Source organism: Sceloporus occidentalis, unplaced genomic scaffold, assembly GCF_023333645.1.
Source record: "Sceloporus occidentalis isolate IW3139 unplaced genomic scaffold, rSceOcc1.0.p SCAF_255, whole genome shotgun sequence".
Taxonomy (NCBI): Eukaryota; Metazoa; Chordata; class Lepidosauria; order Squamata; family Phrynosomatidae; genus Sceloporus; species Sceloporus occidentalis.
In genome coordinates, this window is record NW_028317235.1 from 621,646 (window position 1) to 647,963 (window position 26,318).

At 38.4% G+C, this 26,318-nt stretch overlaps 1 protein-coding gene across 2 annotated transcripts in view; it reads right to left on the reverse strand.

Moving 5' to 3' along the window:
• Positions 1-26,318, reverse strand: part of LOC149275960 (4-aminobutyrate aminotransferase, mitochondrial-like) — a 280,567-nt gene that overhangs the window by 34,433 nt on the left and 219,816 nt on the right. For both annotated transcript variants that reach the window (XM_089504079.1, XM_089504080.1), the window contains 4 exons: positions 19,067-19,215; positions 15,313-15,450; positions 6,524-6,691; positions 24-170 (listed from right to left, as the gene is read on the reverse strand). In XM_089504079.1, coding sequence (XP_089360205.1) covers positions 24-170; positions 6,524-6,691; positions 15,313-15,450; positions 19,067-19,215 — 602 coding nt within the window. The remainder of the gene's footprint in view (positions 1-23; positions 171-6,523; positions 6,692-15,312; positions 15,451-19,066; positions 19,216-26,318) is intronic.

Genomic DNA, 26,318 nt, shown 5'->3' on the forward strand with positions numbered 1-26,318 from the left:
GGATAATAATACTAAAGTGTTACCTGGAGATCCTGCAGCCCATCCAAAAGGACCTTTCCAGCACATACTGCATTGTGCAGAAGACCTTCTTGCTTGATGACATTCAACACTTCAGCCAAAAGAATGTTTTTAGATGGCTCCCCAAGCCAGGTGTTAAATATTCTGTATGGCTGTGGGTGGGGAAAAAAGTTTTTTTCACTAATTCACTCTTGGTTCTCTTAGATGATATTATTAATCAAAACACACTGAGCATATACGTAACACCTCTTAAAACAGTTAAAGTGCGTAAACAGGCAAGTAAGGTAATAATAAATACACAAAAATAAGGTGACAATATAGATATGGCTGAAAACACAACGCAAACATAGGCCTAGGAAAAATATAGGTTACAATTCCTTAACTTTAAAGATCAAAAGATGGTAGTTTTTTGGATATAGGTCCCTGCACAAAGAGAAATTGGGATATACTCCAGTAAAAATACATCCGATAAGACAAGAGAGAGTGAGCTATACATTTAGGGGAATCAGGAAAGGTAACATAATTCAAAACAAAAATATATTATACACAGAAGGTATCTTTTTTCGGTTTGACCATGTCTTAACTAAATGTGACTATTTTGTTTTCCAAACTTACAGTTACACCAATTTATTTATGGGAAGACAATATGGTATGGCAGGTACATAATTGGTTAAACTCATTAGCTATCATCGCTACATAGGTGATTGCTTTTTTATATGAAAAGGAAGTAATAATACTGTTGGAATATGGCATTCCAGGCTATCATCCTATGCTCCTATGTTGTTAGGAGCTTCATTTGTGAGTGCATTCCAACACGTTTTTGCCAATTCTGCTTATTTACAACAACATATTGTGCTAGGTTATCATGTTTTTTTATTGTCTTTTAGGTTTTTGGACAATTTACTCGACTTATGGTGTTGTGAGATTTTATTATATTGTGATTTCACTTGTGCATTCACATATTGTGTCACTCATAGTGTTTTGTGAATCATTTTGCAGTTACTCACCTTTTGTATACACGTCACATGGTCATCATTTGTTGTGTCACTTTGTTTGTACTTCAGCAATTTATTCATATATATATCACTTTTTTAATTGTCAATTTTTAATATTTTATATTGATATCTGCTTTATTTTCACATATGTACTGTACAGCCCTAGAGGATGGTTTATCTGTTCCCTTTATATAGTGTCCATAGAATGAGCGCAGTTTGGATTCCTTATTCATTTACAAAGCTAATTATGTGAATCGCTGTTGCTAAAATAGATTTTTTTTTAAAATGTGAAATGCTGGGAGTTGGACCCTAATAGGGGTTAAAAAACCAAGGCTGCTGAACAAGAGTGTTTTTTTAAAGTACCAAACCCAAAGCATTTTCTAGGGTTATTTTAAACCTTTTTTAACCATTTTACCACAAACAATGCAGAGTTTCAGCAGATTTCTTTCCTAGGATACATGCAAGTACAGAGGAAAATGTTTATATTCAGCAATGTCACAAATGCATGGGTATGCCATGTTTCTGAAAGGTGGCAGGGTCAAAATTCAAACATGTGCATTTCAGTTTTCAACTTGAAATTATTTTATGTATGACTTAACTGGGTGCTAGGGAGGCACCAAAATGAAAATTCTGGACTGAAACCAAAACCGAAAATGACCCACCCACCTGAAATATATATATACATACATACACAGTATTAATATATATATATATATATATATATATATATATATATATATAATTGCTAACAGCAATCCCACTCCTATCATGTCCAGGCAACCAGTACATGCTGAAACCTGGTTATCTGCCCCCCTTGTGTATTGATGCTGCCAGCACAGATACAGTGTTGCCCTGTAGCATGGGGTCTGCACATCCCTTACAGCCTCCCTGTACCATGCCCTTACACATCCATGCTATCACAGACACATTTGTTTACTCATTCATATACTCATTCATTCCCTCATTCAGAGATGCTCATTCCCTCATTCAGAGATACTATTCATTCACAGATACTAATTCATTCCCTTAATCACGCATACTTAAACATTTTGACAGATCACTTAACGGGACCAGGTCTCATTTGAGACAGAGATTTCTCATATTTCAATGTTACCCCTTACAACTACATATTCCCTAAAGCACATCCCTTGAAGATTTCTAAGTGGTTCATTGCAACAGCAAATCTAACTGGACCACAAAGGTTTGAGTCTTTCTACATGTCAAGAATGTTTTAGGATAGATGCTGCACATTGGGTTAGCTGGAACAAACACACACAAAAACACACACAAACTCCCACTATTCCTGAGCACATATGTCAGGAATAGCGACTGGCTCTTATTTTATCACACTCTAATACCCACTATTACATTTCTTTACCTATAGCACTACCACATACTCTATATAGACAAAAGTATTGGGACATCTGACCGTTAGACCAACAAGGACTTTTATGACATCGCAATCTAATGTCATAGACATTATTATGTAGTTAATCCCCCGTTTGCAGCCATAACAGCTTTCACTCTTCTAGGAAGGCTTTCCACGAAATCAGTTTATTTGTGTATGCACTCTGTATGTATGCCTGCAGGAAGTGTCATCTTCCTAGAGGACCCCTGTGGTGATTCATGGCTTAACTGAAAAGGATTCTGAAATTGGTCACGTGGGCAGGGGGGTCTTTTTTTTGTTGTTGTTGCTAAAAAAGACTCAGATTTAGTGGCAATGTAGCCACTCTGCTCAAAGCAGAACTCCAAGATTTACTTTTATTTGAACAACATCGAAAGGATTCATAAAACCTGTAATTTGGGGTCCTGTATTTAAGTCTCATTTTTAACCTCTTAAAGACCAGGCTGTTTTTTTATTTTTTGTACCCTTTGTGACAGGCTGTTTCACACTTTTATTTGAAAAAAATCTTTCACTCATCTAATATAGCTAATGTAAAAACCTGCTAAATAGATTCAATTGCGTTTAGAAATACCCAATGTTTTTATGATTTATTTTTTTTCTTCTGCAAGTTATTGGGCAATAACTACAAGTAGCGTTTTGCTATTTCAAAACCATTTTTTTCCAAATCTGGTCAGTCTTCCCCATGTGCTATTTTGGTTATCTTTGAAGCCAGTCAATGCAATTTACCCCATCAAACCATCAAGTTTATAGCAGCAGCTGGCGTGTTCTCATGCTTCTGCAGGGAGGGGGGCGTGGGCATGACGTTAGCAGAGGGGCGCTGCGGCTGCCGGCACCAGATTTAGAAGTTCGGAAGTCCCTGTCTCGGTACCCTGGTTTGGTCTTCAACGCTTTGCTTGTTCTGAAGTGATATTTCGTGTTACCGACCTCTGGCTTATCCCGACCTTCCTTTGTCCTATGATTTGGCTTTGTTTGCTTCATCCAGTGTATATGACCCGGACCGTCTGACTACCTGCTCTGATATTTGACCTATTGCTTGTCGGACTACCCGCCCTGTGTATGACCCCTGGCTTGTCTGAACCTATGCTCTGGTTTTTGGCTCTCGGCTTATCTGCTTGCAATTTTTGTTCGGCTACTTATTTAGCGAATCGCGCCCCTGACCCGGTTATCTCATGTGTTTGGTCCTCCTAATTTTTCAGTTTCCTCCTGCCATACTCAAGGACTATCTACTAAACATATATCTACCAATTCTGGAGCCTCCTCATTGTTGGGATCATCAAAAACCCGGAAGCATTACTAGGGGTATCCTCTGGTACGCCTCTACTGCTAGAAGAACTTCTGCGGTGAGTGCTCCGGTCAACGGTAGGCGTGACAGTCATATAGTGTATGTCAACATTACATAGTCATAGAAAACAAAAGAACCACCTTCACGTGTAGATGTGAAAATAAAAAAAATATATATATATACCCTACACGTTCTGCTGCTCCCAAATAACACTCCTCACAAGTGTTCAAAGAATCAATATACCGAGAGAGGGGTGCATGAACATGTGGGAAAAACAAAAAAATAAAAATAGTGTAATAAATTCTGGTCAAAAAATATTAGTTATGTGTGAATTGCATTCACAAATGTGACTTTAAATGCAGCTCATCAACAAGACCTTGGTGTCTTCTTAGAGTCTGTAATACAGATGAAAAACCACAACTGGTGCAGTAAGTACTAACAATAGTTTAATATATAAAGCAGAGCAACTTACAAACAGGTTGGCATAAAAGCGGTAGGAAAAGTCTCCACCGAGACTGCAGAAGGTAAGTGATATGTCCGTATGATCAGTCCGTGTGTCCGTAATTTAAATTCTGTAGGTATCTCAACGCGTTTCGCCAAGCTAATTGTCGTCTTCCTCAGGAGAAATTGAAGTAAAGTCTGTGTCTCTTGCAGGTTCGTTTAAAAAGGAGCTGTCCTCCTATGACTGCGTCATCACGTTTCATCCCCGTTGTCTCTCCATCTCCGTGGATGAGCTTGTTGTCTTTTTTGGTGTATTCGAATAAAGTTCTTCGTGTAGTATAATCAGATGGGCCAGAATTTATTACACCATTATTTTAATTTTTTTTGGTTTTCCCACATGTTCATGCGCCCCTCTCTCGGTATATTACATAGTCATAGAAACACCTTTTTTACAGTTTAATCATTAAGGCTTAAGTCATGATGTTAGAGGTAAAGCTACTAATAAATCTCAAAATCACCCACATAAACTATGTAGTCTTTTAAAGCACATTACCAGAGGAGCTTAAAGACACTCTACTTACCTTTCTAAGTGGACTGCTACAACCACAAATGAAAATGAACACAGGACATTTTTTTCATCTACCTATTGACATTTTTGCACATATCAGGATGAATGCTATGTGTCTTTCAATTTGAGCAGTAATTTTGTTACGTTGAACTGCATCAAATGCTTTCGGCAAAATCAAAATAAATTGCCTCTATTGAAACACCCTCAATCATATCTTTGCCCACCATTTCATTTAACACAATTAAGATGGTCTAACACTATCCGTTCTTCATAAAAAAAAGAAATGTTGACTCCTACAAATGGTATTATTGGATAAAATGTATTCCTTAACACTATTCCCTATAAGCTTTCAAATTATTTCTCCACTGCATATGTCAATCTCATTTATCATTAATTAACTGGCTAAACTATTGATCTCTTATTGAATGTCGGTGCCAATTCTGCTTTTGGCAGGCTATGTATGTTCATGTTACTGGTAATGTTGTACTCTTCCTTGCTGTAATATCACTATGGAATCTGCTAGCGGTCTATAAATAAAATGAAAATAAATGAAATCATGCTAGGTAACTATTATTTTATTAAAAATTATTAAATTTATTATTTTAATAAATATCAAAGTCACACTGTAATGCCCACTATGGATGTTTAATTCTATCTACCTATGTAACAGACTCTGATGTAGGCCGAAGGTTTGGAGCCCTTTAGCAGAGAATAGCACTCAGAGGCAACAGAATGAACCGGTAAACAGTCCAATAGGTCAGGGGCAAATACTTATCTTATGTCTTATGCTTCCAATCTGGGTTTTTTTTTATTTTTATTTTTTTATTGTTGTAGCTAAGCCTGTCTGGATGTGGGTGTCGGTGTGGCAGAGCCTGTCTTGGTGTATGTTTGGGTGTTGGTGTGGCAAAGCCTGGCCTAGTGTGTGTGTGTTTGGGTGCCGGTGTGGCAGAGCCTGTCCTGGTGTGAGTGCTGGGTGTCTGAATGACAGAGCCTGTCTTGGTAGGTGTGTTTGGGTGTCGGTGTGGCAGAGCCTGTCCTGGTGTGTGTGTTTGGGTGTTGGTGTGGCAGAGCCCGTCCTGGTGTGTGTGTGTTTGGGTGTCGGTGTGGCAAAGCCTGTCCTGATGTGTGTGTGTTTGGGTGTCGGTGCGGCAAAGCCCGTCCTGATGTGTGTGTGTGTGTTTGGGTGTCGGTGTGGCAAAGCCCGTCCTGATGTGTGTGTGTGTGTTTGGGTGTCGGTGTGGCAAAGCCCATCCTGATGTGAGTGCTGGGTGTCTGCGTGACACAGCCTTTCCCGGTGTGTGTGTGTGTTTGGAAGTCGATGTGGGAGAGCATGTCCTGGTGTGTGTGTGTGTGTGTGTTTGGGTGTCGGTGTGGGACAGCCTGTCCTGGTGTGTATGTTTGGTTGTCATTGTGGCAGAGCCTGTCCTGGTGTGTGTTTGGGTGGTGGTGTGGCAGAGACTGTCCTGGCTTGTGTTTGGGTGGCGGTGTGGCAGAGTCTGTCCTGGTGTGTGTGTCTGGGTGTCGGTGTGGCACAGCCTGTCCTGGTGTGAGTGCTGGGTGTCGGAGCAAATTGTGGCTTGATGTGTACGATGACTTCTTTTAGTGTACCGATGTACTTCCAATCCCCTTTACATAAGATTCTGTCATATATTATCTGCCGAGCACTGATGTCATCTTTATCCAGTTCACATGAAAATTAATTTCTCCCTTTGAAATCCCTTTGTTTTCAGTAATTTATTTAAATGGAAATTTAAACTACTTTAGAAACAATCTCATTGTCCTTGTGATGATTCCAAAGCCCATGAAATACTTACAGCATCAGGTCTAAGCTCATCCTTGTGGAAGAAACCTCCAGTCATCATTTTCTTGCTGAATGTAACAACATCAGCTGGGTCATCCATTCCCCAATGTTCATGTGCCCAAAATTTTCCAGTAGCTCCTCCTCCTGTCTGTACCTCATCCACCAAAAATGCACAGCCATGCTATATGAGAAAAGAAATTATATGCTATTATATTCACAAAAACAAACCTGGTATATTGAAAAACCATTCTTGGAATGCATTACATGTAAGTTCTCTCAAATTAACCCTTATAAGGATTTTAACTGAAACATTTCTGCTACAACATCCATTATGTACAGATACTCAGATCTCATTGTAGCAAAAAATTGAAAACAGTTCAAGCACATTTACCTATCAATCTGCTGTGTATCGATCTGCTGTGATTATTTACACACACACACACATCAGCAAAAAAACAAAACAGAATTTCTTTTGGAAACGGGTCCCCATGGGTATCTATGTTTCTAGACAGAAATGGAATTCTCCTTGATTTTCGCCCTTCATTTTACTTAAGTCATGTGGGGAGATACAGGTACCTACCCATTCTAGTGAAACTTAGGTCTATATAATTTTATATCAACAGAGGAAATAAGGGAACATGGAGTGAACTTCTAAAAATCCAAAGTAAGGATAAAATGTAGACTAATGCCGTTACACTTCTTTATGCCTGAATTTAATAGAATACAAAGGGTTCTCTAGCTATTTATGGTTTGCAATATGGACACTTAAGAAGTATTAATATATCCATTAAGCTTCTCTTATCTGCCCCACTAAAGAACATTTTCTGTACTACACTACTGAATTGACACTTGCAGTATGGTATGGTAACGTAGAAATATAGAATGTGTCGGCAGATAAGAACCACTTGCCCCATCTAGTCTGCCCAATTTCTGAATACTTTTCTTAATATATGGCCTTATGCCTATCCCATGCATGCTTAAACATCTTAACGGTATTAACACCTACCACTTCTGCTGGAAGGCTATTCCATGCATCCACTACCCTTTCAGTAAAGTAATTATTACTTGTAAACCTTTGTCACTCTAGTATAAGACTCTGTCCTCTTGCTGTGGTTTATGTACTTAAATGTTTCTATCATACCCCCCCTGTAACATCTTTCTTCCCAGCTATATATGCTAAGATTATTTAACATTTTCTGGTATGTTTTATAGTGCAATTAATGAACCAGTTTATTAGCTCTCCTCTGAGCTCTCTCGAAAATATATCCTTCTGGAGATTAGGTCTCCAGTACTGGACGCAATACTCCAAGTGAGGTCTTACCGGTGCTCTGTACAACAGAACAAGCACTTCCCTCTTTCTACTGCTAATATCTCTCTCTATACAATCAAACATTTTGCTAGCATTTCTTGTTCATGCCCTTTGTGACAATGGCTGTTTAAACATTCCTGTGGTGTTTAGCTGTAATTTTCTTCTTTATCATTTAGTGTACCCAAACAAGTAATATATTGTTTTGGGTTATTTTTTATTTTTTTTATTTTTTTTAGGACAAGAAGGGTTTTCTTTAGATAACATTATTTTGATATCATCATTTTTCTGACCTTTATTTGAAAAATCCTTTACTCGTCTACAAAATCTAATGGAAAAGATAGCTACATGGATTCTAATTTGTAACATATTGCAATTTCAAAACCATCTTTGTCCAAAACTGGTCATTCTGCCCAATGTCCTATTTGAGGCATGTTTCAAGCCGGTCAGTTCAACTTACCCCCATAAAACCACATATGTTTGAAAACTAGACACCCCAGGGTATTTCAAATGCTGGTATTTTAACTCTTTCCATGCACTAATTCTACTACCAACCTCTGTAAAACTTTGTGGTAGTAATTTTTTTGGCCTTTTTCCCACATGCAATTTATAGCTCCTGGTATATCACTTTCTAAAAATACTCCTGTGACGGAACCCTCCATCACTGTGGCCCCTGGAGAGGCCTGAGGGACAGCCTCCTCCTTACCGACTATGGGCCCAGGCCTTGTAGAGACTTCTGTGTGTGGATACAGGGGGTCAGTTTCTAATTATTTCCCCAGGTACAGGTTTTACTACTCAAAAGTCTCAAAAGCGTAATGTCAGCTGGACATCCTGTTGTAGGAAGAAGGCTGATTGTCTTTGGGTGCATTGTTGATTGTATAGGTGTGAAGTGTTTCCCCTGTTATTCTGTTAGTTAGCCCTTGTCTTAAGGCCCCTTGTAGGTATGACTAGGTATCACTGCTGCATACCTAATTATCAATTACATAACAGGTAGCTGTTAATCCTGTGAGCTACTGTTATCTCTCTCCTAGCCATTGTCTGTCTCAAGCCAATTATCTATGTCTATATCATCATTCTATGTCTATGTCCCCAACTAATGTAATTATTTATGTTGCATGTCATTCTGTCCTTCCCCCGGATATTGTGTTGCAGGATTTGATCTAATTACTTCCTTCCTGACATGGTAATTAGATCATGTGATATTTGTCTTGCCCCTTTTCTTACTTGTATATAAAGCTCTGTATTTGGTTTAAATAAAGGAGTCCTGTTTTCACCTCAACATGAGTGTTGTCTGCTATGATCTTTTATTGTCCTTTTCAGGACAATAGCCACGCTATGTAGCTAAGCGTCGGATAGCCACAGTGCCAACGCAGCTCTGGTGCAGCGACATCCCCCCTTCTATCTACAACGCTGGTTCTGCCTGGCGCTGAAGGGGTTAATTATTGGTGTCCTGGCAGGAGGAAGCAACGTTTGGCGGGAGTATATGAGTTCAGCAGCATCTCCTGAGTAGAATGATACCAGCCATAAATTGTGTGGGTTGTTTAAGGGCTAAAAGGCCACGTTTCAGAGGTGTACAATTTTTTTTATTATTATTTGGTCAGTCTGTGCCAATGTCCTATTTGGAAAAAACTTAAAAAAATTGATTTTCATGTTTGCCAATTTTCTGCTATTGGTGGTAAAGATGTTATGCAAATTATTCCCCTCCTGTCTTTATTAAAATTTAGATTATATATGCACCAAGGTTATTATAATCTCTAATTGTTAGACTCATTAGTCTTTTGTCCAAACTGAGGTTCCTTTCCTTCACTTTCCGTAAAAAGTGAACACAAATATTTGTTGAAGCAGTCAGACCTTTATCTTCTTCTACATACCTTCCGCCTTTTGTTTTTAATCTAATCCTAGTTCTACTTTCCTTTTTTCCCCATTATGTATCAAATATTTTATCTCCTTTTTTTTTTTTTTTTACTGACTGAGCTGTCTGTGGGTGTGCTTTGGAAGCTCTTATAAATTGCCTTGCCTCTTTTTGCCAAATCCTACAGTTTTGCCTATCTTTCTCATGCAGGATTTTTCTTTCATTACTAAATGCTTACATATATATATATACATATTTATATATATATATATACACACATATATATATATACACACACACATATATATATATACACACACACATATATATATACACACACACACATATATATATATATATATATATATATATATATATGCCACCTCTGCAGGATACCACAGTGGCTCCTTCAGTTTTTTGCTTTTACTTACAAACCTAATGCAATTCAACATTTGAATAATCCCATTTCTCCTGGACTCCATTTAAACTGCTCCCATCTGATGGCTTTACACATTATAATTGTTTTTTTAATAGTTTTTTATTGGCATCTGTGAAGTGAAACCAAAGTATGTGCAAATAGAAAGTCAAGTTTCAAATTGACAACAAAGTGGTGTAACACCATATCAAGATACATAGCAAACAATGCAAAGTATTACAATGTTTCAAATGTACAGGAGTAGAAAAATATGATTTACGGTGTGAACAGAGGAGTATACTCATACAGGAAAGAATGCCGAGCTTCACAAATGTATTTTTTTTTTTTTGTATCTGTAAGCAGGGTAAATCATAAGAGGGGGAGAAAGATCTGAAAAAGGGAAAAGACAGGAAGGAGGAAGAGGAGGTGTCAGCACTGTCAGGGAGGCTCAGCCATTCACAAATGGCGCAAGGGTGACCTGACGATAAAATCCGTATATTTAGTGAGCCACGGCTCCCAAATAGCTTCAAATCTGTGCATTTCATCTCTCAATTTGACCGTGAGTTGTTCCATAATAATGAGGTTCCAAATGGCGGACTGGATTTCAGATGAAGTAGGAGGATTCCCCTTCCACCTCCTCGCAATAGTTAGTTTGATCGTTGCACACATCCGATGGATACGTTTTTAGTTGGGGACAGACAATCTCGGCTCCGCGACCTCCATAACTAACAAAGCTACCTCCGGCGTACCAGTAATCATTAGACCTAAGGCTTGAGAGAGCTTATGGAAGGAGTCTTGCCATATCGGTTGGATAATTGCACAAGTCCACCATGCGTGCAGGTAAGTACCTGGCAAACCACAGCCCCTGAAGCAGCTCTTATCGATGGATTGAAATATATTGGATAGCCGTAGTGGAGAAAGGTACCAATGCGCTATGACCTTGTAGAGCCTCTCTTTCACAACCGTGCAAGCTGTGTGGTAGACGCCGCTTTTTCCCAGATTGCAGCTGGGTAATCCCGGTTCAAGTCTGAATGCCAGCGGTGTCTACACATTATAATTTTTATAAATATAATATGGCCTCCTTATGAGTTTTAAAGTTTGAAGATAATTCCAGTAGGGAGTTTAAAATATCTGTACTCCTGGCACAACCAGTGACTTTGATTTTCCAGTTCACATCAGGAAGATTAAAGTCACCCATGATTATAATTTCCCCCTTCACTGTCATTTTAGGTATTTACTCATCTACTTGTCCAAGGGTCTATAAATCACACCTAAATAAGTTACTGTATGAATAACAAATTGTAACGTAACCCAAACTGACTCTTTGTTCACCTCACTAAATTGTGTTACGTTAGCTGTCTTTCACATACAGGGCCACCTCTCCCCCTTTTTACCTTCTCTGTCTTTTCTCTATAAGGAGTACCCTGGTATTGCTATGTCCCACTCATAGGGAGGGTGTCTACCCCAGGTGCCGCTCATCAGGGGGGTGCCACCACGCTGGTAGTAAGGTCAGCCGCTAGAGGAGCAGGCTCGTTTCAGGAGAACCGGCTTTAAGTCAATCAAGGGAGCGGGAGGTCTGTTAATGCAGACCTCCGATCCTGCTCCTGTGCAATGTGCACAGCAACTGATGCTGTACGTCGGGATTTGATGTCATATCCCGGCGCACAACACTGAAGCCACGCCCACCCCCTTCTGCGCCCACTGCACTGGAAGGAGACAGAAGAAGAAGAGCCAAGAGAAAGAACGAAGAGGAGGAGGAAAAGGAGCTGTAGCGAGAAAAGTGACAGTGCCAGAGGAAAGGTAAGAAACCATTCAGTGAGAGTAGATTAGTAAGTGTGTGAGAGTGATGGGTGTTATGCTGTAGTTTATGCTGAATGGTTGTGAATTAATGTTTGTGAATGAGTGTGTCTGTGATAGCATGGATGTGTAAGTGTGTGGGGGGTCATTTTCGGTTTCGGCCAAGTGAATGCTGAATTTTCGGTTTCCCTGACCCAGACACTGAAGTGGTATCCTACACCACATCAATGTTTGGCTTAGTATATAATGATAGGGGTTATGCTGCATTATTTTCAATGTCTGGCTCAATGTATAGTGATAGGTGTTATGCTGTACCACTGTTAATGTGTGCCTCAGTATATATTAATAGGTGATATGCTGTACCACCGTCAGTGTTTGCCTCAGTATATAATGATAACATTTATCCTATACCACCATCAATGTTTGCATCAGTAGAGTATCTCACAAAAGTGAGTACACCCCTCACATTTTTATAAATATTTTATTATATATTTTCACATGACAACACTGAAGAAACGACACTCTGCTACAATGTAAAGTAGTGCGTGTACAGCCTGTATAACTGTAAATTTAGTTTTCCCATCAAAATAACTTAATACACAATACACTGCCATTAATGTCTAAACCTTGGCAACAAAAGTGAGCACACCCCTAAGTGGAAATGTCCATACTGGGCCCAAAGTGTCAATATTTTGTGTGGCCACCATTATTTTCCAGCACTGCCTTAACCCTCTTGGGCATGGTGTTCATCGCTCATCGACATCACGGAGCAGGTGGATGTTACAGACCTTGTGCTCCCCCACCTTCCATTTGAGGATGCCCCACGGATGCTTAATAGGGCTTAGGTCTGGAGACATGCTTGGCCAGTCCCTCACTTTCACCCTCCGCTTCTTTAGCAAGGCAGTAGTCGTCTTGGAGGTGTGTTTGGGGTCGTTAACATGTTGGAATACTGCCCAGTATCTGATGGGATGGGATCATGCTCTGCTTCAGTATGTCACAGTACATGTTGACATTCATGGTTACCTAAATGAACTGTAGCTCCCCAGTGCTGGCAGCACTCATGCAGGCCCAGACCATGACACTCTCACCACCATGCTTGACTGTAGGCAAGACACACTTGTCTTTGTACTCCTCACCTGGTTGCCGCCCCACACGCTTGACACCATCTGAACCAAATAAGTTTATCTTGGTCTCATCGGACCACAGGACATGGTTCCAGTAATCCATTTCCTTATTCTGCTTGTCTTCAGCAAACTATTTGCGGGATTTCTTGTGCATCATTTTTAGAAGAGGCTTTCTTCTGGGATGACACCACCATCAATGTGTGCCTCAGTATATAATGATACAAACAAAGAAAATGAATCCCAGCACTCCAAACAGCTTCCAGTCTTTAGGATACTTTATTTTATTATAAAGTATCCTAAAGACTGGAAGCTGTTTGGAGTGCTGGGATTCATTTTCTTTGTTTGTGTGCTTCAAGAGGGTTTATGATGTCCCTTTTTTCCTGCTAGCACCCAGCTTCCTGGGAGTTGAGTGCAGAACCATTTTTTCTTTTTTCAGTATATTACGATAACAGTTATGCTGTACCCCTGTTAATGTTTGCGTAACAACAGAAGCGTGTGTGTGGGGGGGTGCCACATACAGGATCCGCCCCAGGTGCCAAATACTCTAGGTACGCCCTAAACTGCAAGTATTTGTATTCTTGACTACAAGCTTGTCTTTTCTTTAATGGATGTCACCGAAAGTGTCATAATTTTGACCTAACTTTAACTCAAAGCAAAATGGTAGTCACTGGATAAGCTTGCTTTGTTTTGTGTATTTATTGGCACTTATTATTCTAGAAGCACTTTTGGAATCTGAATGTGTATACCTTTTATGCTTTTTAGGTTGTGCGCTCTCCTTTCTGTATATTTCTTTTAATAAGAATTAGAAGTGTCAGGTCAAGATAGGGTGTTTTGCATGTGCTGCGTGTACTAGCGGTCATTCAGTTGAACTCTTGTCACCAAAAAAAACATTTTTGTTTTTACTGTTCCTGGATTGTTTACAATCAGTTATATACTTTTTTTCCCTTTTCGGCCGACTACAATCTTTTGAAAATGTTTGTGAGGTGAAGTGATTAAAGCTTTTTGTGGGGTATACCAGTTTAGAGTCAGAAGTACTCACTGATTGATTTCTTTAGAAGCAGAGTATCAAAGGAATAATCCAATTTGATGGGATTAATTTCCTATGTGAATGTACAGCGGTTTTAATAACTGCAGAGGACCAGGACTGTGTGAACACACAGCTGCATGTCCTACGTGACAGGGCATTACCCTGTAGCCGGGTTGGAATACATTGTTAGGTGTATTTAAAGTAGATGTTCTACTAAAAATTGTTATCCCCTTGATGATGTCTTACTGTTGGACAAAATGTGTAGCGCTAGTACTTTCTTACATCCCATCCTCGTCCAGTCTAGGTGTGAATCCACAACAAACTGAACACGGAAGTCATTCACAATAACAGACATGGACATCTTGTCCAGCATGCTGGATGTGTCTATCCATTGGTGTAGTGCTGCTGTTGCTGATGGTCTTGTAATGCATCTAGAGTTAATCACTTCCTAAACCCTTAGATGCTGCTGCAAGTGAAAGGTGAATCCAGAAAGTGTAAGGAACATTTCCCCTTGAAAATACCGCACCCAATTCAATTTTTAAATGAAAAAACGCCACAGAATTTTGCTTTTCATCAGAAAATGAAATTTGCTGTCTGAAAACTAGTGTGTCAAAAACTGAAACAAATTGTCTAAATCAATTTTCCTTCACATGTACAAATCAAGTGGACAGACTAAACTGACTGTATGATTCTAATTTGCCATTAACATGTTTCAAGAGATCTATGTATATAAGCTGATCAGCTGGCAGCATGTGTTTTGTGTTTTTTCCACATTTTCTTTGGAGACTTTGAGCTACACTTCAGTTCCACGCTACCATTCCTACATATATGCAGGTCAGAATGTTTACCTATAAGAAAATCATCCGCTGACCTGATATGCAGAACTTTACCCTTCTTAATAATTACTTTGCGGACATATAGGTAAAGGGTATCATGAAACATCACAAAACCAGTGATGTCATGGAGCATGCTATAGATCAGGAAAGAGATTGAAGGCCCCCGCTACATACACCAAATCTTTTTTCTAATCTTTTTTGCCAACTATATATCACATACATAGTGGGAAATATAAGCGTCAATGCTTTCTTAACAGATAATTAGTGGGAAAAGAAAATATGGAAACCTAATGCATAATCAATGATGCTCTAATCATTATAATAATGTAGAGGTTTATAATAATACATCCGCAAGATACCTTTTTAAATTAAAACATCCAATGAATGATTATGAAGTATTGCGTCTATAACTATAGTTATTAAATAACTTATTTAATGTTCTTACTTTTCTGGCAATGTCTCTTAGTTTCCTGAAAAAGTCATCAGAAGCATGATTATCTCCTCCTTCAGACTGAATGGGTTCAACAATTATTCCAACAACAGTCTTCTTCTTTTTTCTGTATTTCACAATGAGATCTTCCACCTACATATGGGTACAGGACATTATGAGAAGGAGAAAAAATAATATATCTATGTATATATATCCTAATATAACTGGAATGGAGTGTGCTTGCCAGGGATAGTAAATTATGTATTATTGTGTTGTATAGCATTACCCTCTGAAGTAACCTAATTTATCCCCAGTTAATAGAAGGAGAGTTACGCTACAGCACAGATCACTTGATATTAAAGACCTCTGTATGGTATTTCATCAATATCTGGAGCAAGGCGTGATCCCAAATGGCTAGTGGTAGCCACCAAGGCCCAAGAAAGTTAATGACAGATTGTAAATTATAATATATATATATATATATATATATATATATATATATATATAATTTATATAATATTAATATTTGTGTAATGTTAGTTTGAAGGTGGTACCTTTTGTGTTATCCCCCAAATAATCCACCCCAGTCAACAAGACCAAGGGATGTATTAAACTTGGTAAAGTTGGCCTTTTTAAAATTCAGTGTTTTGGTCTTTTTTCCCCAAGTGCTCCTTTACTTGGATGTTTGAGATAAGCACCTCATACAAAAAAGTGGTAAATCAACAAATTCAGAAACTTACTGCTTTTAGAAGAATTAGTAGTTCAATGTTTCCAATCTACTTCTGGGTAATTAAAATCCCCCATAATTATAGCACATCTTTTATGAGAAGCCTTTTCTATTTGCATTAATTGTTGTGAATTATCAAATTTTGTAACAAAAGCCCACTAATATTTTCTGTGTAGTTCTACCACCACTGCCTCAACCCACAATGATTCCACATTTTCAGTACTGTAATCATATATATCTTCCTACAAATGTGGCAATAATGCTGGTTTGACATACAGACCCTTCCACCTTTCATAAACATGTAGCCCTCCAATTAGATTGACCAGTCATGTGTTATCCCACCATGTTTCTGTTATGTCTATTAAATTCCCAGTTCCCCTATATAACCAGTTGAACCTCTGCCATTTGCAAGCATACATTTAATGCCACTGCCATGTTCCCTTTGTGATTTCATTTTAAAGTTGTTTATAGACTTAGTTAGCACATTTGCTGACAAGTTGACTCTTGTCCACTGCCGAAAGCACCTACAATAGCCACATGAGAATAACAACTAGACCACAGAGTAATAGAAGAAGGTAGCCTGGTCTGATGAATCACGTTTTCTTTCACATCATGTGGATAGCTGCAGGGGCGGACTGGGCCGGGGGGCAGGGGGGCAATTGCCCCCCAGGCCGCCCTAAATCCGGGCCGGTGGGCCGGACGGACGAGCATTCAATGCGGCTGCGGCCGCAAAGTTAAAAACTAAGCGGCCGCGAGCAGGATTGAATGCGGCCGTCATGCGTACCTGGCGTGGGAGGGAGGGGGGCGGTGAATGTTTGTGAATGAGGGTTTCAGATAGCATGGATGTGTAAGTGTTGGGGGATAGCTTGGCATAGGGAGTCCGTAATCACATTCCTTTCATGCCCAGATTCCAGCATGTAGTGGCTGCCTAGGCATGATAGGAGTGTGATTGCTGTTATAAATTATTTTTTGGTCCAACTTTGGTGTGTTAACACTTTTATTGGACAGAATAATTCAATGACAGTATTAATATATATATATATATATATAATTGCAAACAGCAATCACACTCCTATCATGCTAAGTCAGCCAGCTAGAACCTGGGCATGATAGGATTGTGATTGTTGTTATATATATGTGTGTTTGTGTGTATATATATGTTAATATTGTTGTTGATTTTTTTGTCTAATTTTGGTGTTACTTTTAATAAAGTATTTTAAAGTTTTTTTTTGTTTTTTTTTTCAGTTTTGGCCAAGTGAATGCTGAATTTTTAGTTTCAGTCCAGAATTTTCATTTCGGTGCATCCCTACTTTATACTATGCCAGTCACTAAAGTGGTAAGCCTACACCACATCAATGTTTGGCTTAGTATATAGTGATAGGGGTTGTCAGTGTCTGGCTCAATGTATAGGCACACATTGACGGTGGTACCGTATAATCCCTAAGCATATAATGATAACAAATATGCTGTACCCCTGTCAATGTTTGCCTAACCATAGAAACTATGCAGTTTTAAAGTGTGTGTGTATGTGTGTGGGGGGGGGGGGGTGCCACATACAGGGTCTGCCACAGGTGCCAAATACTCTAGGTACCCCCCTGCATCATGCGGCTGTCAGACCCAATGGCCATGCCTCAGCTCCTCTTCCCACGTCTTAAAAGTGGTGGGATGAAGAGCTGAGGCATGCGGTGCGTGCACACCGGCCACTTTAATTTCATTAGGCGCTGGTGGAGTGACTGCCGCACGACGGCCGCTTTCAATGTCGCTCGCAGCCGCTTTGATGGTGCAACGGGCCAGTTGACTAGACTTGCCCCCCAGGCCTTAGGCTGCCAGCCCTCCCCTGGATAGCTGGGTGCATTTCTCTGGAGAACACATGGTACCAGGAAGCACTATGGGAAGAAGGCAAGCCAGCGGAGGCAGTGTGATGCTTTGGGCAATGTTCTGCTGGGAAACCTTATTGTTGACCACTGGAGAGGCCTGACTGCCAGCCTCCTCCCTACTGACTATGGGCCGTGACTTTGTAAAGACTTCTGTGGCTACCCATATATATAATCCCATCACTGGTTGAGGGAGTGACCACTATGAGATCCCCCCACCCCATGGTGCATTAATATGTTGTATAAGTCAGTACCCCCCCCCCCCCCCAGTTCCTCCACTACAGACATTAATCCCGGCCATCCCTGGAACTGGTTTCAACTAGTAATAGATAGTGGAGGTTGGGACCCTATTGTACTGTTAATCCCGTTACTGTCCCTGTTGTCTCTGGGAGGCAGATTAAGGGGCCGGTTTGTATCCCAATATCTTGTTTTATGTTAGTGTGTGTTTTGCTGGATATATCCAGCTCTGTGTGTCCAGAATAAATCAGTCTTCGTTTTGGTTTTACCCTACACCGAGTCTCGGCTAGTGACTGGGAGACCGGGCAAAGAGTGCGTGTCTCAGGCTAAGGGAGCACAAGTCAGCAGAGGTAGTCGGTTGGACTAGCCAGCTCTGTGACATTGGTGGCAGCGGTAGGATGCTTCCAAGCGGGACATCCAAACAACCACCAGGATAGATCAGCTCTGGAAGTGGAGTTCAGATGGCGTATGCAGGAGGCATGGACAAAACTCAGTGGACTTGTATCGGCAGAGGATAAGCTGCTGTGGAGGCTCTTCAATGGGAACAGGACTACCAGGGAAAGAACCTCCCAACCTTTGAGAAAAGGTTCTGGAATTTTTTCCATGGTTAGTGCAAAATTGGAAAGAGCCAAACTGGGGTTTTTTGCCTTCTTAACTAGCCTGCACAGAGCCCTGACACCAACCCCATCGAACACCTTTGGGATGAAATGGAATGCTAGAATGCGGTGTCATAGAAGTCCTCGTTGGTGTAATGGTCAGGTGTCCTAATATTTTTGTCTGCAGTAGAGTAGTGTGTATACTGTATATTTAATATGTTTGTACAGACCAGGTTTTATCATAAAACAGCCTTTTATGAGCAGTTCCAGTGACGTTGAACAGATGAACAAAAAAAGTTGATGAACCAAAACAAACATCAATTGTTTCTTACTACCTGTTCTAAACAGTGAGTTTCTTCAACCTGGTTCTCCTTCTCAAATTGGTCCAGTGGGTATTTCAGCTTTGGAAATGGGGCAATTGGCCAGTCAAAAGTAGGTATGTCCAACTTGTGGATTGCTTTAGAGTGAGTGGTGGCCAGGCATCCTAAAACACACATCAATATAAACATTACTCAAGCAGGGGCTACACATCATGTAAAACAAGCTTAATACAGAAATTGTCAGTAGGAGGAAATGCAATCACACTTTGTCTTACTAATCTTTTGTGGTTGCATTTTTTAGATAATAAAGGATATTGTTTGTATGCGCTATAAAGCAGAAATAAAGAAGTCACAGTAGGCCTTTTTTCTACCACAGGATGATTTCCAAAGACTAATGACACATCAGTACAAATGTTTTGATAACATAAGTAACACTGTAATAGTGGTGGTCATACAAAAGGACGATTTTTAAGATTTAAAACAGATTTTGGAGACTATATCCAATAACTGTTTTTTTAGTTGTATTTTGTTAATATGATATGTTAAATTACAATAGCAAACTAAGAGAAATCAACATTTGTACTAAGCTGGTGTCACCCCTCTACAATCAATCATGCTGCTGCCAGACTCTCTCTCCCAATGCCTTAATAAATACCTCTGTCAGTCTCTTCATTGGTTGCCTGCGCACTTCAGGATTAATTTCAAAATCTTGACTCTTACTTTCAAAGCTCTTCATAGCGGTTCCCCTACTTACATCTTCTCACAGTTTTCTCATTTATCTCTCCGCTCATCCCACAACCAGCAGCGGGTAAAACTCACCTATTGTTTCTGTATGTCATTTTGTTAATATACTAATTGTTATGTCCCGTCTACCCTTTGTACAGCACTGTGGAATCTGATTGCGCTAAATAAAACAATAATATTAATAATGTGGTATGGCCCCATGTTTAGGCACATTAACATAAACTAAGTAACAAGACTTGTCCTCTTAGCACTATTGCATTTAAAGCAATGTACCAAACAGTACAAAAGATAGCAAGTACTCTTATTAATTCACACACCAAGAAAAATTCAAAATCTAACTTTTATTAAATCTATGTCTATGACATATATCACGTGATTTCACTTTTCTGACCGCCACAGTGTACACTACGTAAAGCTCAGTAAGACCCATCAGCTGAAGTTTACAGCTGTGACTATACCTTAATTGTTTTGTTATCTTTTCTACATCATTAAGTATATTTGAGGACATGTGGCTTTTCTGGCCACTTGTGAGTCATCTGGTTGCTGTTGTTCACTTCCTATTATAACAAAAAATATTTATTTGCTTTTAACTTCTATCATTTATTTTGTGTCTATGAGTGACTGGATCTGGTCACTTGACTAATGACCCTATTTTAAAAGACATTCACACTTAATGATGTTGCTAGGTTGTAATGTAATTATTACACAGTGAACTAATTCAGTAGAATGTTTAGTCATCTAGGCAACATGACCCAATGGTTAAGATCAAACATTTTCAGTTATTTTTTTGTTTTAAATACTTTTTATTCAAAGGGGTATATCCCCCCTTAGTTTCTTTTTTTTTTTTTTTTTTTTAGACAGAGACAGAAAAATAAATAATGTACATAAGACCAATGACAAAACCAGAAAACAACAGCGAGCAGAAAAAAACAAAAAAAAAGCAAAAATACATAATATACATATGACAAAAAAGACATATCAATAGTTGTTTTAATATGTATATCGTAAACATTATTTCTTAACAAGTGCAGGACAGGCTAGTGGAATTTTTGAGGGATCAAGAGTTGTATCTCCCTTAGTCGTTCAGGGATGTCTCAGGAATATTTGTGACAGCAATGAGTATATTGTTCCACATTTTCTTTATTTAATTGTTGAATCTAAGATCCAGCTAACTCTTTCTTCCATTATTATTTGGTGTTTTATCTGTGAAGCTAATAAGGCTCTAGAGAGATCTACGTCTTGTTTCCAGTATTTAGAAATTATTTTTTTAACTGCTAAAAAGCAATGGATCGTAAGAGTTTTTTGAGTTAGAGTAAGAGAAGGCCAGCTTTGGTGTATCAATGCTGCTGTTGGTTCTCTTTTAATTGCAATATTCATAGTGTGCTTTAAAAAATCGAAAGCTATATTCCAAAAGTTTCTGATTTTTTTGCAATACCCCCACTTATGCAAATAATTTCCTTCTTCTCCTCTACATCTCCAGCATGTGTTAGAATGTTGTGGGTATATGTAAGAATCTTTTAGGTGTTAAATACCAGATGTTACATAACTTAAAATGTGTTTCAATTAGAGACAAATCTCTTACAGCCTTAGACACATTTCTAAAGGCCTTATACCATTCCTCTGAGTTGATCTGGACTTTTAATAGATTTTCCCATTTTTTTATAGTTTTATATTTTTTTGTCGGATTATTTTCTACTTGAAGGGCATCTAGAAATCTTGATGCACCTTTTTTAATTTTTCTTTGATCTAGTATCTGTATCGCTTTTATATTTGCTAATTCTTTATCCAATATACAGTTATTTTTTAAGAATTTTTTTATTCTTAGATATTTAAATATATTATCGTTTGATAAATGAAATTCAAATTTTAGCTGCTCAAAAGATTTGACAATGTTGTTAGGTGCCAAGTCTCTAATATAATTAATTCCTCTCTTCTTCCACTCCACAATAGTTAGGTCATCCATACAATGTTCTAGAATTTTAATATCGACATAGCCGATTATTTTATTCCAAAGACCTAGTTTCCTTTTTAATTTTGCCCAAATAGGCATTAATTGGTTCAGAATCATATTATCACTAACTATAGGTATTTTTTTTTGTTTACTTTTTTTTTGTATCCCCCAGATGATATAGTTTAACCCCTTCGTGACAAAGGCTGATTTTACTTTTTGTACCCTTCGTGACAATGGCCGTTTTAACATTTCTGCGCTGCTCGTGTTTAGTTGTAATTTTCTTCTTTCCCGTTTACTGAACCCACACACATTAGATATTGTTTTTTTCAGGACAAGAAGGGCTTTCTTTAGATGACATTGTTTTGATTGTATCATATTTTTTACTATTAAAAAAAGTATAAAATATGGTGAAAAATTTAGAAAAAAATGACTGTTTCTAACTTTTAGTTGAAAAATCTTTTACTCATCTATAAAAGGTAATGAAAAAACCTGCTAAATAGATTCTACTATTTGTCCTGAGTTTAGAAATACCCAATGTTTTTATGCTTTTTTTCTACACAGTATGGGGCAAAAAGTACAGGTAGCGTTTTGCTATTTCAAAGCCATTTTTTCCAAATATGGTAATTCTTCCCCCCATGTGCCATTTCGGGTATCTTTGAAGCCGGCCAATGCAATTTACCCCATCAAGTCATATATTTTTGAAAACTAGACAGCCCAGGGTATTCAAAATGCTAGTATTTTAACCCTTTCCAAGCACTAATTCTACCATCAGCCTTTGTCAAACTTTATGGTAGTCTTTTTTGCATTTGTTTTTTCACACACTTTACTTTAGGTATGAATAAACAGGTTCTGGTATACGTCACTATCATAAAACACGCCAATATGTGTTTAGCAACATCTCCTGAGTACAGCGATACCTCACATGAATGATTTTGCCTGGGTGTTTGGGGGCAAAAGGGCCACATTTGGGGCATGCGCATTTTCAATGTTGAACTTTGGCACTTGGGGATCCACTGCCTATGCCCTATTTGGCACATCTTTGAGCCGGGCCATTTCAGTATGCCCAATAAAGCCATATATTTTTGAAAACTAAACACCCCAGGGTATTTCAAATGCTAGTATTTTAACTCTTTCCATGCACCATATCTACCACCAGTCTTTGTCAAACTTTGTGGTAGTCATTTTTTTGCATTTGTTTTGTCACACACATTTTACTTCAGGTATGAATTAAAAAGTTCTCGTATATGTCACTACCACAAAACACCCCAATATGTGTTCAGCAACATCTCCTGAGCGCAGTGATAACCCACATGAATGATTTTGCCTAGCTGTTTGGGGGCAAAAGGGCCACATTTGGAGCGTGCACATTTTTCAATGTGGAACTTTGGCATTTGGGGATCCACTGCCCATGCCCTATTTGGTACATCTTTGAGCCGGGCCATTTCAGTGTGCCCAATAAAACCATATATTTTTGAAAACTAGACACCACAGGGTATTTTAAATGCTGGTATTTTAACTCTTTGCATGCACACATTTTACCACCAGCTTTTTTTTAAAGTTTGCAGTAGTATTTTTGTGTGTGTATTTTTCCCACACACACCTACTTTATGTATGAATTTACAGCTCCTGGTATATGCCGCTGACACACGACACCCCAATATGTGTTCAGCAACATCTCCTGAGTACAGTGATACCCCACATGCATGGGTTTGTCATTTTGGGGGGGAACTAAAAGGCCACATTTGGTACGTGTGCATTTTTCTAATTGGAAATTAGATGTGTGGCCATCCTTCCCCCCGTGTTATTTGGGACATTGTTGAATCCGGCCAATTCAATTTACCCCATCAAATCATACATTTTTTAAAAGTAGACACCCCATGGGCATTTAATATGCCAGTATTTTAACTCTTTCCATGCGAGAATTGTTTTAAGCTAATGTGCTAATTTTAGGACTTGCTCACAAAAATATATTTTTTATATATATTTTAATTTCTTTTTGCCTTTTTTAAAACATTTTTAAGATTTTTTTTCAACTTGAAGGTTCCCCTGATAGTGACATCAGAGGGAAATTATTTTTACATTTTACTGGTTTTTTACTATTTTTTTTCTAATGATTATTCATTTTATTTTATTTTTAATTTAATTTTTTTCTAATCACACTGTGATTAGAAAGCTGAGCTCCATTGACTTGCATGGTTGAATGCAGTACCTGTATTCAACCTCCAAGTGGAGCCAGAGTTCTCTAGAGGGTCAGGAGACCGTCTAGCGAACTTTTTCGTCTTTATTATTTTTTTTCCCGGGTCGCCGCCATCTTGCTGATGGCGAAGATCACGGACAGCTGCGGCTGTGACCGCTCTCCGGAGCGGTCACAGTCCATCAAGAGGTAAGTGTTTGGTGTCGCTGGATGCCGCCTGATCGAGGCATTCCAGCAACACCATTTAAGTTTAGGAGGTGATCGTTGATCGCCTCCTAAACGCTTTTAAAACGGGCGTCCGCCGCCATACATTGTATGGCGGATGTTGACGCCCCGGGGAGGGGCCAGACATGGCCCCTGATTCGGATCATGGCGTTGCTGAATGCCTCGAGGTCGAGGCATTACAGCAACGCCGTTTGGGTAAAAAAAAAAAAAAATCGATCATGGATCGATTTTTTTTACCCGTTTTAACAAATGACGGTCCTGGCACGTCATTTGTCGTTAACGACATGTTTTTCCGTGACGTGCCCGGACCGGCAATTGTCATCAAGGGGTTAAAGCTCCTTTAGCGTATCTTCTATTTTATACCAAATTTCTTGATTAGCGTCTTCAAGCTGCATCCTAAGAATATGGAGAAGAACATAAGTTTGGTGATGTAATTTAAGGATTGTAGCTCCTGTACCTGCCTGCGAGATCTTTTTTGCCAATATGTTCATACTAATCCTAGGGATTTTCCCTTTCCAGATAAAATTGTTAAAACTTGATTGAACCATATCTAACCAGCTGGTTGGAATTGTCAGAGGAATTAATCTAAATAGGTATGTCCATTTAGGTAGAAGATATGATTTTAGAGCATTTATCCTTCCCCACCAAGAGAGGCCTACCTGACTCCACTCTTTTAAAGTTTTATTAGTATATTTTATTAATTTTAATACATTGACTTCCATAATTTTATCTATATTTTTAGGGATCTTTATACCTAAATAAGTTATTTCTTTTTCGGAGTTGTTAAATTGATATTCTTTTTTAATTGAATTTTTTATTACTATGTCTATGTTTCTGTATTGTATCATAGATTTATAGGAATTTAACTTATAATTAGAAACTTTACTGTATTCTGATATTTCAAACATTAAACTCTTTATAGATGTAAAAGGGTCCGTTAGAGTTAGTATAACGTCGTCTGCGTATAAAGAGATTTTTGATTCTTGATATTTGGTGGGAAAGCCTTTAATTTCTATCGATAGAATGTATAATAATGGTGACAAGGGACACCCTTGTCTTGTACCATTTTTTAGATAAAAGTTTCCAGAACAGATATCTGAGCCCACTATCCTCGCAGAGGGATTAGTATATAGCATTTTTATAGCTTCCGATATTCAACCTGTGATCCCAAAGGTTCTTAACGCTTGTTCCATATAGCTCCAATTTACCCTGTCAAACGCCTTTTCGGCATCGAGAGAAAGGGTAATAAGGGGCAGATTTTTTATATTAGCTCCATCTATTGTGTCTATAAGATGTCTTGTGTTGTTTTCAATATCTCTATGTGAAATAAAGCCAACCTGGTCACGATGAATTATAGTTGGCAGTATTTTCTTAAGTCTGTCAGCCAGAATTGAAGAATATAATTTAATATCTACATTTATCAATGAGATAGGATGGTAAATAGCAATGTCTGTAGGTACTTTGTCTTGTTTTAAAATGGGCAATATATTGGCAGATAACATCTCCTCAGGGCACTTCCCTTCTAAAGCCATTTGATTAAATGTCCTTGTTAGATGAATAGCCAGTTCTAACCTGAGTGTTTTATAGAAAAAATTTCCGAAGCCATCGGGCCCTGGGGTTTTGTATTTCACCAAATGATTAATTACTTTAATTACCTCTTCCTTTGTTATAGGTTTATTTAATAATTCCCTTTGTATAGCTGTTATTTGGGGGATATCAGTATTATTCAAATAGGAAATAATGTCATTTTCTGAAGTTGACGTTGGTAAATTATACAAATCAGAATAGAATATCTTAAATCTATCAGCTATATCATCTGGGGTTAGATACGTCTTACCGTTGTCTATAATTTTTGTTATTTTATTTTTTGCTCTAATCTTTTTCAATCTATTAGACATGAATTTGTCTGTTCTATTATTTCTGTAATATAGTTTAACTTTTAATTTTTCCATATTTTTTATTACTTTGTCCATCTCTATTTGGTTTAAGTTTTCTTGTAACATTTTAATTTCCTCTGATTTTCTTTTTGTAGGATTTTCCTTATTATCCCTCGTTAGCTTATATAAATTTATATAAAAATCAGCTAGAACTTTATTTTGTTTCTGTTGATTTTTTTTTAATTTAATAAAATGTCCTCTGATGACAGCCTTATA